Source organism: Micropterus dolomieu, linkage group LG12 (assembly GCF_021292245.1).
Source record: "Micropterus dolomieu isolate WLL.071019.BEF.003 ecotype Adirondacks linkage group LG12, ASM2129224v1, whole genome shotgun sequence".
NCBI classification, from domain to species: domain Eukaryota; kingdom Metazoa; phylum Chordata; class Actinopteri; order Centrarchiformes; family Centrarchidae; genus Micropterus; species Micropterus dolomieu.
The window spans coordinates 34,949,782-34,963,998 of record NC_060161.1 but is presented as its reverse complement, the minus strand read 5'-3'; the positions used below and the strand labels follow the sequence as shown (position 1 = coordinate 34,963,998).

Below are 14,217 nucleotides of genomic sequence, written 5' to 3'. Positions count from 1 at the left end.
ATTCTCGCTGTTTTATGTCTGACTTCCTGCCCGGTTCATCTGCCCTGTGCTGCTTGACGGAAGCCGCGCAAAAATAAACTGGTTGCTTCTCTCTGGAGCGGAGCGGGAGGCACTTCTGGGACGCACTGCAGCGCTTCTGGTGTGAGCAGGATGGCTGTGATCTGCTCCGGCAGCCGCGACGCAGGCAGACTCAGCGAGTCCGGGGTCCTTTAATAATCAGTCCCTGTTACATCAACACATAGGGTTTGTCCCATAGAGTCTACGGCATAGACTGTATATAAAAAGGTTAGTCCAAAAAATGAGCAGTTTGGTGGTTTGTGTGAACAAGGTGGCCTGAATTCTTGTAACCATCCACATAGCGAAAATGGGCTCCACCCTTACCTGCTACAGGGCAAAATGGTTGGGGTTCCGGCGCTGGTGCGTCAAGAGGGAGGTGGATCCTTCAACCTGTTCGTTAAGGTGAGAAGGTTCGTGTGAGAAGACAGTGACTAGTGTGCCGTATCTCCGCGCCCCAGTGGGATCTACCACTTGTGTTAGAGTCTCTGAAGCTGGACCCTTAGGAGCCCCTAGAGCAGTCCTATTTGAAAATGCAAACTCTCAATGTGGCCTTACTGCTCACTCTCACCTCTGCAAAGAGGGTGAGTGAGCGGTGCGTTTGCTTCATTGGGAGCTCGTTTAGGTCAAGAACATTATATTTAAACCCTACATGCCCAAAAAAGGAAGCAAAATGGGTACACAGGGTGTTAAAAACCATGGCTCTTGACTAGTGACTATTTTACTGGGGCACAGAACAGGCACGTGCCTCAGTAAAATGGGTCTAGCAACGTCTAGGCACTGAACCCCAAATTGTTATTGGTGTGTGAATGTGTATGAGTTTCTATTTCTGGTGAGCAGTGGGCACCTCTGTCGGAAAGACTAGAAAGGCGCTATTCAAATACAAACCATTTAATATTTACTTGAAAACACTGACATCTGGTGGTTTTTAATTAATATAGCTGATATTAAGATATTTTAAGTCTCGTATATGTTATAAAAGTCCAAGAAGCCTCAGTGTTATTATTAAAACTGCTCAGAAGTGCTGCATCACCTCACCAACTCTCTGCTACCAGCCTGTATTTAGTGTTACAGCTGCAAATTCACACACCTGAAACAGCACCTGTCTGCAGGCCGCTGTTTCTAAACTTTTTCATGAAATTCTTTTCATATTCAAAGTCAAGAGATAGTTCGGTAGCTAGTTAGTGAGCAAGCTTTCTGAGTTGACACGAAACAGACACACGACAAGACAATAACCCTCTATGACAATGTTAGGACGGACCTAAAGGCTAGATGGCAATAATTTGCCCAGTAAAAGAGCTTTTGCTCCATAGATTTGCTGGTCCGGTCAAAGACTGAGGGGAAATGGAAGAAAGTTCAAGTTATTGCGTTCTTTCCCCTCTGATCTTCTCCCTGTACACCAACAGCTGCACCTCCAGTCACCAGTCGGTCAAGCTCCTGAAGTTCCCAGCTGACACCAGCCTCATTGGGCTCATCTCTGGTGGGGTTGAGTCCGGCTAGAGGAGGGAGATTGACACTGTGGTGAGTCAGAGCTACCTGAAGCTCTAAAGAAAGCGTCGCTGGTTGTGGATTTCAGGAAGAACCTACCCCACTGCCCCCATCACCAAGTGTAAATCCCCAGTTGACACTGGGAAAACCCTGCTGCAATGATCACCCAGGACCCCAAGTGGGAGCCAAACATCAGCAGATTGTGCACTTCTACACCACCCTCGTTGAGTCCATCCTCACCTCCTCCATCAACATCTGGTACGCTGCTGCCACATACGTACACGTATCATCCGCTCTGCAGAACAGGTGATTGGCTGCAATCTACCGTCACTCCAGGACCTGTAGGCTACTCATCAAGGACGCTGGGGCAAGCAGGAAAGATTACAGCTGACCCCTCCCACACCAGACACAAACCAGGACCCTCGCGACACAGACCCTCATCCCACCCATGAACACTACATGTTACATTAACCTGAAATCTCCACACTTAACAGATGGGACATAAACGTACATCTGTATTGCACATATTCTTACTTTGACGGTTGTGCACCAAAATACTAAAGCAGATTCCTCTGATGTGAAAACCTTTTTGACACTAAACCTGATTCTGATTCTTGATGTGTAGTTTGATAGTGTGCAGCCACACAGTGTATTTCAGTCTCTTTCTGACCAACCACATTTCAGTGGTTAGAACAGAGAGAAGCTGTCAGACTCTCACAGGTACAAAACCAGCTTCTGTTCTCTTCCTCCAAACTAAACCACTGTGACCTACATGAAGACATATAATCAGAACAATGAACGCACACAGCAGCATGTTATGGCTCAGAGACTCGTTTTAAAACTGCTTTGATCTGCTTTGACGCAACTAAACCGCTTAACCAGTTCTCATAATAGTCTGTTGAGAGGAAACCACAACAGTGCCACATATTCAGTTGCTGATTTACTTTTCATATCAACGTCTTCATTTAATTTTCTGTCTCTCTTCACATCATATTCTGGTTCAGAGTCTCATTTTAAAACTGAATCGATCTGCGTTTGTCTGTGATGATTCTCAGTCATCCAGATCATAGTTATCCAAATTGGGTTCAAATCCAGCACAGATGGACTTGGTTGAAGAAACTTAAAGATGTTTCACATCTCATCCAAGAGGCTTCTTCAGTTCTGAAGCTTCTGACAAGAGGTGAAATGTGTTTGAGTGTGTTGAAGTAGAAGTCCCTTGATTTTAACCCACCTTGAAAACTAAAACTTATCTCACAACAGTCTGTGGAGAGGAAACCACATAACTGCCAGCCACAGTCACAGATGAAGGAGGAGGGTTTTCTTGATGTGAACATGAACCGATCAGAGAGCCAATTAAACATAACAAATTGTCAGGATGGAGGAAACATCTGTACTGCGGCTGCTCTGTAAGTACACTCTAAAAACATATACATAATTTTGGTTTTACAACAAAAAGTCATTTATCTGAAAGATGCTTTTACTGTGCATTCTCGTGTAATGTTTTGATCCAACTGTCCATATCCATTTACCTCTGCATCAGTATATTTTACAATGGTATGACTAACCACACAAAGATTGTTATGTATGTCTTGTTGTATCACAATTTCAAACCAACCTGATTGTCATGTCTCTTTAGTTCTGACCTCACTGTTGTGCTGCACAACAAACCAAGGTAAGTAAACTTTTACTGTTAACTGAAACCCACTGACTCGTTCTGTATAGAAAAGTTTGGGTTTAGAATCTGGAGGGTTATCGTGAGTGTTCGAGTTCAGACCCACTGATTTGATGTGTAGGTCTATGTAGGAACCGAAAGATTTGTATTCTTAAAACATACACATGAGCAACGATAAATCTCACCCGTTATACATTCACCTTCTCTTTCACGTTCATTCACATTTAGAAACTAGTAGTTCGAGTTAGTAGAACAGCTTTAATGTAGAGCTACTTGTTGTGAACAAAAATAGAAAACGAGATTAAAAACATTACACACGCAGTGAGGTTAAGATACTGTAGCATCCCGGGAGCAAGTGTGAAGTGTGAAGATTCCCAGCATGCGTGTCCAGACAATTTGCAGCAGCAGTGGTACTTTAGGACCTCCAGCAGGGCTGGGTATTGTTTAAAATTTCACAAACCCAGTACCCTGAAAGTGATACTTATACCAATAGAGTTCTTCATTCATACATTGTGTAAAAGGCCACGTGTTGTAGCCAATATAGATGATTTGTATTATTATTTTTATTGGTGTGTCATCAGAGGAAGGATTTTATTGTATTTGAATAAGAAGATCAAGCCTAGACTACATCTGATATCAGCAGCTGGAGCGTTGAATTTATATGACGGAACGCAGTCATCGATCGGTGACAAGTGGTCTTGCACAATCTTGCAAGTAAATTGCAAAAGAAAAATGTACAAAGTAGTGTTAAAGAATATCAGAAGATGAAATGAAAACAGAATCAGAAAGGCAAGCTAGTGCAGATAAACTTGCAACAGTGACGAACATGCCTGAGAAGCAGCTGATGCTGATGCTGACATTTGCTATCATAATAATAATGATGATAGATTTAATTTACAATGAACTTTATATTTAAGCAAATCCCAAAGTGCTACATGATAAAACAGGTAAGCGCCAAAAAAAAAAAAACAGTTCAATCAAAAGCTCTGCTAAAAAGGTGGGTTTAAAAGCATCCACAGTCTGTGGTGTCCTCAGGTGGTCAGGGAGAGCACTGCATAGACTGGGAGCAGCTGAGCTGAAAGCCCAATCTCCCATTGTACAGAGCTTTGTCCTGAGAGGTTTCAGGAGATATGTTGAGGCAGATCAGAAGGTACGTGTGGAGGTTTGTGGGGTGAGGACTTCCTTGAGGTAGGGGGGGGCTTCACCATGGATGCACTGGTGGGTAAGGAGGGACACCTTGTACTCAATCCCGAGTGAGACAGGAAGCCAGTGGAGAGATGTAGTGCAGCTTCTGAAGGGGTTCCTGGTGAGGAGCGCATTGCAGTAGTCCAGCCTGGAGGAGACAAAGGTGTGGACAAGATTTTACGCATCCGCAGGAGTGAATGTGGGACGGACTTTGGCGATGTTCCTGAAGTGGAAGAAAAAGGTCTTGCAGAGAAGTTTGATGTGAGCCTCAAAGGTCAGATGAGAGTAGATTTTAACACCAGGTTGGTGGCTGATGTTAAAAGTGGAATATCTTGGCCGGAGAAGGTGATGCTGGTAATGTCAGATGACCAAATCTTGTGTGAAGTGCCAACTAGGATGGCTTCAGTCTTGGAGCTGTTTAGCTGCAGAAAGTTTTGCTTTCTTTACCTCCTCCAGGCAGGTGGTCAGAGGGGATGATGGCAGGGCAGCAGAGGGGGTTGTGTTTGTCCTGAGGTAGAGTTGAGTGTCATCAGCATAGCAGTGGAATGAAATTCCATGCCGGCTGATGACGTAGCCAAGGGGGAGCATGTAGAGAATAAAGAGGGTGGGGCTGAGCACTGAGCCTTGAGGGACACCACAGGTGATGGCATGTGTCAGGGATTTAGCCTCTCACAATGCAACATGCTCAGTTCTCCTGCTGAAGAAGGATGAGAACCACTCATGGACAGAGTCAGAAAGACTGAGTGTTTGGCTGTGAGCAAAACCATAGAAATAAGCCCAGCATTTTTAATTGCCACATCCTTTTCCTCCAGCCTCTCTGACTGTGAGTCCCAGCAGCTCTCAGCTGTTTGAAGAAGAGTCTGTCTCTCTGAGCTGTGAGGAGGACGACAGCTCTACTGGATGGACGCTGAGGAGGAACACAACCAGAGAAACCAGGACTCAGTGTGGAGCTGGCTGGGGAAGATCAGCTGGTTCTTCCTGTAACATCAACTACCTAACCCAGTGGGACAGTGGAGTTTACTGGTGTGAGTCCAGAGAGGGAGCAACCAGTAACACCATCAACATCACTGTCACTGGTAAGATCAGACTGTGGAGTTAGTGTTGATGAAGCTGTGTGTAAATGATGAAATGCTGTAGTTTGTCTCTGTGTTGAGGTGGACCAGTGATCCTGCAGAGTCCTGTCCTCCCTGTGATGGAGGGACATGATGTCACTCTGCACTGTAAAACAGAGACCCCTCCCTCCAACTTCCCAGCTGGTTTCTATAAAGATGGCTCCCTCATCAGGACTGAGCCTACAGGTCACATGACCATCCACCATGTTAACAAGTCGGATGAAGGCCTCTACAAGTGTGACATCAGCGGTCGTGGAGAGTCTCCATCCAGCTGGATCTCTGTCACAGGTGAGGAGGTTACCTTTGATTTCAGGAATCATTTCATCCAGAGATTAATCTGACCAGGTGGGATTTTATCAACAGGTAAACCTAAACCCAGCACCTCAGCCTCCCTCCACTTTGTGTTCAGACTGGTCTGCCACCTGGTGGTGTTCTGTCTGTTCTTCATCTCCACTGTCCTCATGGTGTCTTTATATCGACGCAGGCCCAAAGGTAACACTCACCCATCAATCAATCAGTCCCACCCTCTCACTGTAGTGTAGGTGAGTGAAAGTTGTCTCTAATAGAAGCTGACTAATGATCAACATTTTCTTTCTAACCTGCTCTGACTGCAGGAAATTACCTGCCTGTCTCTATGGTGATGACCCCGCTCACCCAGGCAGAGGAGGGATTGGATGATGACTATGATGATGTCATCACTGCTGTCACCACAGAGCATTACTTCTGAGCTGATCCAGTGTGTGATTCTTCAATAAAGCTAAAATGTTTATGTCATCAGCAAATAAAGCTCAGATTTCCCTCATTGATTCTCACTGCAAACTCGTCACAAATGCTTGGTCAACCTATAGATCAGAACCCAGTTTAAAAATCAGTAGTGGAGGTTAGGAACAAAAGTAAATAAAAGGCTAAAGACAGCAGTAAGGTGCTGGAACTAGAAAAGCCAAGCTGGATGCTGAACCTTTATATCCTATAGAGCTGGACACAGGCGATCCACATCTGGAGCACACACACAAGCAGCTTCTTCCCAACTGACATAACCCACTGAGATCGCCTCAGCATGATAACCTCTCTGGCATGTAACAATATTTGTGCAGTGCACTGGTTACTTTTACTCATTTGTGCAGTATTAATATTGCTGCTGGAAAATGTGCATTGATAATCTATTCTGCTAGACACCACTTAAACACGCAAGTTAGCTCTTACTGTGTATTTGTTATTTGGCTCTATTTTTTTAGAACTTGATTTTTATATTTTGACCATTAATTTCCAACTTTTGTTCTAAACTATTACCACTCTAAAGTCTTTAATATGTTTCGACTAGTGTGGATGACTCTTTAAAGTGGCCATTTGACAAAATGCAGTTTCAAAATGCAGTGCAGCCGTGTGCGTCAAAGTCACTTTTCATGAACCAACCAATCACAGCCTGGTGGGGCGGGACATTAAAACAGCTTGCAACAAGAAATGCTAAATAACATGAAAATGCTTTGAGAAAAGTTTATTTACACATGCATTGTTCAAAAAAGTTATTTAAGCTAAAAAACAAAAAAACAAGCTACTGATTATTGTACAATATTCCATTATTGTTTATATTTTGAATTGGAACCTGCCATTTTGTGTTTGCCTTCATGTAAATAAAGGCATTTCCACCATAAATGGTGCAGAAAATGTCTCCAGAATGCAAATTAAAAAATAAATTAATGCTCATATATTACAGCATTGAATAGCTGAATATTATATTGAATATTCAAAATAGTGTTAAAATATCTTCTCGTTTTCTTCTCACGACCCAAGTGTATCGTCACACTGCTAATCTGAGTCCTTATTTCCCTCCACTTTTCAACACAAATTGACGCCCTTGTTGACATCAATCAGCAAACCTTTGAAATGTTGAATGTTTTGCATGAATGGTTCTGATTATTGACAAATTCTACTTCTGCATTAACAAAACAGAGGCTAACCACCATGTAGAGCATTTTTCTTGCACACGCAAGTCACACAGTGTATTTCAGTCTCTTTCTGACCAACCACATTTCAGTGGTTAGAACAGAGAGAAGCTGTCAGACTCTCACAGGTACAAAACCAGCTTGTGTTCTCTTCCTCCAAACTAAACCACTGTGACCTACATGAAGACATATAATCAGAACAATGAACACACACAGCAGCATGTTATGGCTCAGAGACTTGTTTTAAAACTGCATTGATCTGCTTTGACGCAACTAAACCGCTTAACCAGTTCTCATAATAGTCTGTTGAGAGGAAACCACAACAGTGTCACATATTCAGTTGTTGATTAACTTTTCATCAACGTCCTAATTTCTTCAGTTTTCTGTCTCTCTTCACATCATATTCGGGTTCAGAGCCTCATTTTAAAGTTAGACTTAATAAGTGTCAGGATGGAGGAAACATCTCTGCTGCAGCTGCTCTGTGAGTACACTCAAAAATACAAGATGGGACAAATTATAAATACATAAGCCTGGTTTTTAAAACAAAACAAAAAAATGCTCCTGTAATATTAATATTATTATTAAAATAGAACATTCTCGTGTAATGTTTCGATCCAACTGTCCGTATCCATTCACTCCTGCATCAGTATTTTATACAAGAACCACACAAAGATGCTGTTTTACCATCTCAAACCAACCGGAGTGTCATGTCTCTTTAGTTCTGACCTCACTGCTGTGCTGCACAACAAACCAAGGTGAGAAAACTTCTTCTGTCAACATCTGAAACCCACTGACTCGTTCTGCATAGAAAGGTTTGGGTTTGAATCTGGAGAGGATTATCGTGAGTGTTCGAGTTCAGATCCATTCATTTAATGTTTGTATAGGAACTGTTTGTGTGAACAAGAAGATTAGTATTCTTAAAACACACACATACACTACAATCAATCTGACCATTTGTTCATTCACCTGCTTGTTCATGCGCTGTAATTACTGCAACAATTAGTCTTGTCCACTTACATTGTAGGGAGCAGGAGAAAAAATAGTTGCTGTGTCTTTTGAGTATGACAGAAACTGTCTTCTTTAAACCATGGAAAGGTTTCAACATAGTCAACTAATTATTAGGTTTGGACGAGTGCTCTTGAACAGATAATAGATCTACTTTGTATGTGAAATAAAAATCTGTTTTTGCAGATTAAATTTTGCATATTTGCAAATGACACTGTGTTTCTGAGGATACGATTTTACTCTGCAAAAATACACATTTGTGAACAATGATTATTGAATATTTGTGAATCATAGTCCACATTTGTGGATTGTCTTCTGTGTGTTACAAATATTAAAGTCCTATAAAATCTTCCATAGAATATGTCTTACAGTGTGCTGATTCACATTCAGAAAACTACAAGTAGCTTTAATGTAGAGCTACTTGTTGTGGACAAAGAAAACTAAATGAGATGAAAACCATCACACACACAGTTTATGATTCTGTAGCATCCTGGGAGCAAGTGTGCAGTAAAGTTTCACAGCGCGGCAAGTTCAACACGGGTAAATAATTGAATAGAGATGCTTCCTACAGTGTCCAGAGAAATATCTAGAAAAGAAAATGTTTAATTTAATTGAAAATGTAACATATCGTCAGTGTTATGTTTAATTCCTCTTCCCCTTTTCCTCCAGCCTCTCTGACTGTGAGTCCCAGCAGCTCTCAGCTGTTTGAAGAAGAGTTTGTCTCTCTGAGCTGTGAGGAGGACGACAGCTCTGCTGGATGGACGCTGAGGAGGAACACAACCAGAGAAACCAGGACTCAGTGTGGAGCTGACTGGGGAAGATCAGCTGGTTCTTCCTGTAACATCAGCTACTTGTTCACTTGGCACAGTGGAGTTTACTGGTGTGAGTCCAGAGAGGGAGCAACCAGTAACACCATCAACATCACTGTCACTGGTAAGATCAGACTGTGGAGTTAGTGTTGATGAAGCTGTGTGTAAATGATGAAATGCTGTAGTTTGTCTCTGTGTTGAGGTGGACCAGTGATCCTGCAGAGTCCTGTCCTCCCTGTGATGGAGGGACATGATGTCACTCTGCACTGTAAAACAAAGACCCCTCCCTCCAACCTCCCAGCTGGTTTCTATAAAGATGGCTCCCTCATCAGGACTGAGCCTACAGGTCACATGACCATCCACCATGTTAACAAGTCTGATGAAGGCCTCTACAAGTGTAACATCAGAGGTCGTGGAGAGTCTCCATCCAGCTGGATCTCTGTCACAGGTGAGGAGGTTAATTTTGATTTTAGAAGGTATCATTCAGATTCACCTGACCAGGTGGGATTCTCTCTGCAGGTAATCCTAAACCTCCTGCCCCCCAGCTTGTGTTCAGACTGGTCTGCCACCTAGTGGTGTTCTGTCCGTACTGCATCTCCACCATCCTCATGGTGTCTTTATATCGATGCAGGGACGCAGGTAACACCCTGAATCATTTACTGACCTCACAATCAATCAGTCAATCAGTAACTCAGTAAGTGGTGTTGATGATTGACAGTTGTCTCTAACAGATGAATTATCAACAATTTCTTTCTAACCTGCAGGAAATCACCTATTCGTCTCCACGGTGAAGACCCCACCCACCCAGGCTGAAGAGGGATTGGATGATAACATTCATGATGTCATCACTGGTGTCACCACAGAGCATCACTTCTGAGCTGATCCAGCTGATCGTGTTGGAGCCCTAGGCGAGATTTTATGTTCCATTGGGTCTGGAGTCGACCTCGCCCCCCCAAAAAATGTTGAGCAGCAAAAACACAATTTCCTGTATTCTCGTGAAAATTTCTGCACCAATTTATGGTGGAAATATCGTTATCTATATAAAGGGAAACACAATATTCATGCCAAATTCAAATACAAAAAAAATATAGATTATAATGCAGGAAGGCTCTCAGGCAGTCTGCAGCTATGTTTCTCCTGTAGATCAAGTTTTCAAATAAAATAAAATTCATGCTTAGTCAACACAAATACGATTTAGTTTTCCCTCCTCTTTTGTGACTTTGACATCCCTCCCACATATCTATGTTGTCACACAAATGTTAACTCCAGCACCTCCGACAAAGTGTAGCTCACAGTCCCAAACAGAGGAGGGTTTCCCTCAGTTTTTACATTTTTAGATTGCAAACCTACCAACTACATTACCACTTTCTCACAATCCTAAAAAAGCACCTCCACTGGTGGCATTTGTCCATGCCTCCCAAATCTGCAATTTCGAATTCTGTTTCCTAACCAAACCAACATTTTGGAAATCATGTGACCTACATCACATGACTTATACATGTGTAGACCGCAGCCACACAAAGAAGGTGAACCCTACTGCTCAGATAACAGATCAGCCGTGAGGCATGCATAAAAGCACCGACTTAGGTTTAGGCACACACCTGTGTGAAGGTTAGGGTAAGGGACTACAGAGGGCTGTCAATGCTTTTAAGGTTACTTTAGTTATACTACGAAGCTAATGTAGCTAACGCTACAAAGCTAGTGCTGCAAAGCTAAAATAGCTGCCCTACAATGTAACTTCATAGAAAATAAATCAATCTTGTTTTACACGGTCTCTTGGGTGAAAAGCGGCTAACTTACTATCCACCCACCTCACCCACCTCACCCACCACCACCACGGACACAGAACTTTCTGGCTCTTTATAATATGTGACCGTCTTATTCATGTGTTTGCATTATACAGCCACAATAAACGTAAACATGAGTCGTTATTTTGTGTGGCTGATGAGTATAGTGGTTTTTCTTTGAAGGACAGGCTCATGAGAGCCATTTTAAGGATTAACTCTGTCAGGTTTATTGAAGCCTGATCACTCACAGAAATATCGACTCAGCTGAACTTGATTCATGATGCAGGTGTAAATGCGTTATACAAAGCTGTCAAACATGTTTTTGGTCCAAATGAAAGCTTTTCAGGTTCTGGTTTAAGTTGTGTTGTTGATGTTTGTTTTCAGATGTTTCAGAAGAAACTCTGCAGCTTTTAAATCTCAACAGATCAAATAAAAGCAAATTATCTTTTCTCTCAGTGAATCTCTCAGTTTTGTTCCCGTGTGATCATGTGGTTTTGTCTGGGGGTTCATCAATTCTCTCATATCAAACTGTTTCCTCACAGCAGCTGAAAACCACACAGAGTCTCTGACATATCGTCCATCCAGAGGCTGCTGGGTGTGTGTTCATGTCTAAATGTTGGGAGATGATCACTGCTGCTCCCAGTGTTCCACGGTCGCCTCTGTCTCTACACACCTTTGAAAGAAATGTGGTAGCTGCCTATTTTTTTTCACTGGCAGCGTTTGTTTCTGGGAGATGTTACGTTGTTGTACTGCACACTTACATGATGCACAATAGTACAAACTAAGTAAAGTAACTTATTATTCTAGACAATGACCTAACCTTTAAACCCCTGTGTAGCATATTTCACCAAAACTGACTTCTTTCATTTGGGAAACATTGCAAAGATCAAACCTCTCCTCTGGCAAGTAGCCTTCTCTCTGGCTTCCCTCAATAAAGCACCAAACAGCGTTTTGACTCTCACAAAGAGAGACCAAAACTCTACGTACACAACACTGGCTACCTGGCTACCACCTAAATATCTGTAACACGTTTTCATCATTCATTTTGAGCTGCAATCATTTCTACAAACCACCAGGTGTCACTGCGCTCTTTGTTTCTAGGCAAGGCAAGTCTATTTGTATAACACATTTCATCAACAAGGTAATTCAAAGTGCTTTACATAAAACATAAAAGCAACAGGGAAATATAAAAAAAAAAAGTTTAAAAGCAACATAGGGAAATTGAAAAAATACACATTAAAAAAGAATAAAAGTTACAGTGCAGTGTAAAATATTTAATTAAAAGCAATAGTAAAAAGCTAAAGACAAAGAAAAAGACTACTAGTTAAAGGCAGTGGAAAAAGAAAAATCTTCAGTCTTAATTTAAATAAACTGAGAGTTTCAGCAGACCTGCAGTTATCTGGGATTTTGTTCCAGATATACGGAGCATAATAACTGAACGCTGCTTCTCCTTGTTAAGTTTTGACTCTGGGGACAGAAAGCAGACCTGATCCCAGACGATCCGAGAGGTCTGGATGGTTCGTAACGAGGCAGAAGATCAGAAATGTATTTTGGCCCTAAACCATTTAGTGCTTTATAAACTAACAGCAGGATTTTGAAATCAATTCTTTGACATACATGAAGCCAATGTAAAGACCTCAGAACTGGAGTGATGTGATCCACTTTTTGGTCTTAGTGAGGACTCGAGCAGCAGCGTTCTGAATCAGCTGCAGCTGTCTGATGGATTTCTTAGGGAGCCTGTAAGGACACTGTTACAGTAGTCGAGTCGACTGAAGATAAATGCATGGATAAGTTTTTCCAGATCCTGCTGAGACACAAGTCCTTTGATCCTTGATATATTCTTCAGGTGATCGTAGGCTGACTTTGTAATTGTCTTAATGTTTCCTCAAATTCAGGTCTGAGCCCATGACTACACCAAGATTTCTGGCTTGATTTGTGGTTCTTAACATTACAGATTGAAGCTGAGCAGTGACTTTCAATCATTCCTCCCTGGCTCCAAAAACAATAACTTCAGTTTTATCTTTGTTCAATTTAAGAAAATTCCGGCACATCCAGCCATTGACCTGCTCAATACAGTCACTCAGCGCCTGTATGGGATCATAGTCAACGTGATATCGTTATGTAAATCTGTGTGTCATCTGCATAATTATGGTAACATAACTAAAGCCCCAAAGCTTCAGCTGAACTTCCACACTCAGTGAGTCACCACCTGCACTGCTTTAAGATAAACTTCACACAGTACTGAATGTTTAACCAGCAATGGTTCATAGTGAATAATAATACAGGTTCAGGTTGCATATGCTTACATTAAAATTACTGTTAGATTGGTAACATGTAAAAACCAAAAGGAGAGAGCTGTTCATCAGTGTGACCATGTGGTTATATCCTGGAGGCAGCATGTACCAGCCCCGGTACAGATCGACCTCAGAGAAGAATCAACAGAAAGTCTGTTCATTTGTGGAGGAAAGGAGATGTTTTTGTCCCTCATCCATGAGACTTCTTCAGTTCTGACAGACTGGTAGGGAAACTCCGCTTGGTAGAATCTGATCTGTCTTGTTTTTTCTTGATGTCTTTGTTTTTTTCTTTCAGCAGATAAATGTCTCATCAAACCTCCCTGACGTCTTTGTTCAGTGGAACTTGGCAGACAGCCAGCATCGAGGCTCTGAAGCAACAAAATGTCCCTCACAAACAAGACTCAAAATGGCCGTCACATTCACATCAGGAGAACGAGACTTTGGTTTTCAAACTACATGGAATTGACCAACTCTGACCAACACAAGTGTTTCTATGTGAATATGTCAGGAGTCAGGATCACAGGAGTCGCTGCATTTACGCAGAGCGTTTTATATAACAAATATACCACAGATCAAATGACACTGACGGTATAAAGGCAACGTTTCCATGTTAACTGGGAGTCAGCTGTTGACAGACAGCATTCAGACACTTAGAAAAGAGACACACTGAACACGACGAGCTGACCTGCTGCAGTCTGTGCATTTAATTATAATGATCATTTTATATAATGTGTCATGAAGACAAAACGTTGATTTAAACTCTACAAAGAGAAGTGGTTGGTCAGAAACTTGGTGCCAGACTGATATGTTCCAGTATGTGCATGAAACTCCAACAATAAACGTTACAAAGATCATGATGAAGAGAAAA

The 14,217-nt window shown here is 42.0% G+C and overlaps 2 protein-coding genes across 3 annotated transcripts in view; one reads left to right on the top strand and one right to left on the bottom strand.

The window, feature by feature from the left end:
- The window catches only part of LOC123980885 (zinc finger protein 208-like), an 808,576-nt gene that overhangs the window by 458,687 nt on the left and 335,672 nt on the right, over positions 1 to 14,217 (bottom strand). The gene's annotated exons all lie outside the window — the stretch shown is intronic.
- On the top strand, positions 100 to 6,276 carry LOC123980916 (high affinity immunoglobulin gamma Fc receptor IB-like). Of its 2 annotated transcripts, XM_046065523.1 has the most exons (8): positions 100 to 459; positions 1,461 to 2,722; positions 2,803 to 2,948; positions 3,179 to 3,214; positions 5,212 to 5,475; positions 5,554 to 5,799; positions 5,875 to 6,003; positions 6,126 to 6,276. In XM_046065523.1, exons 3-8 carry the CDS (start codon positions 2,918 to 2,920, stop codon positions 6,236 to 6,238), a joined length of 819 nt encoding a protein of 272 aa, XP_045921479.1. In that variant the 5' UTR covers positions 100 to 459; positions 1,461 to 2,722; positions 2,803 to 2,917; the 3' UTR covers positions 6,239 to 6,276. The 2 variants fall into 2 exon arrangements, with proteins under 2 accessions (XP_045921479.1, XP_045921478.1); XM_046065522.1 differs by having other exon boundaries at positions 1,461 to 2,948.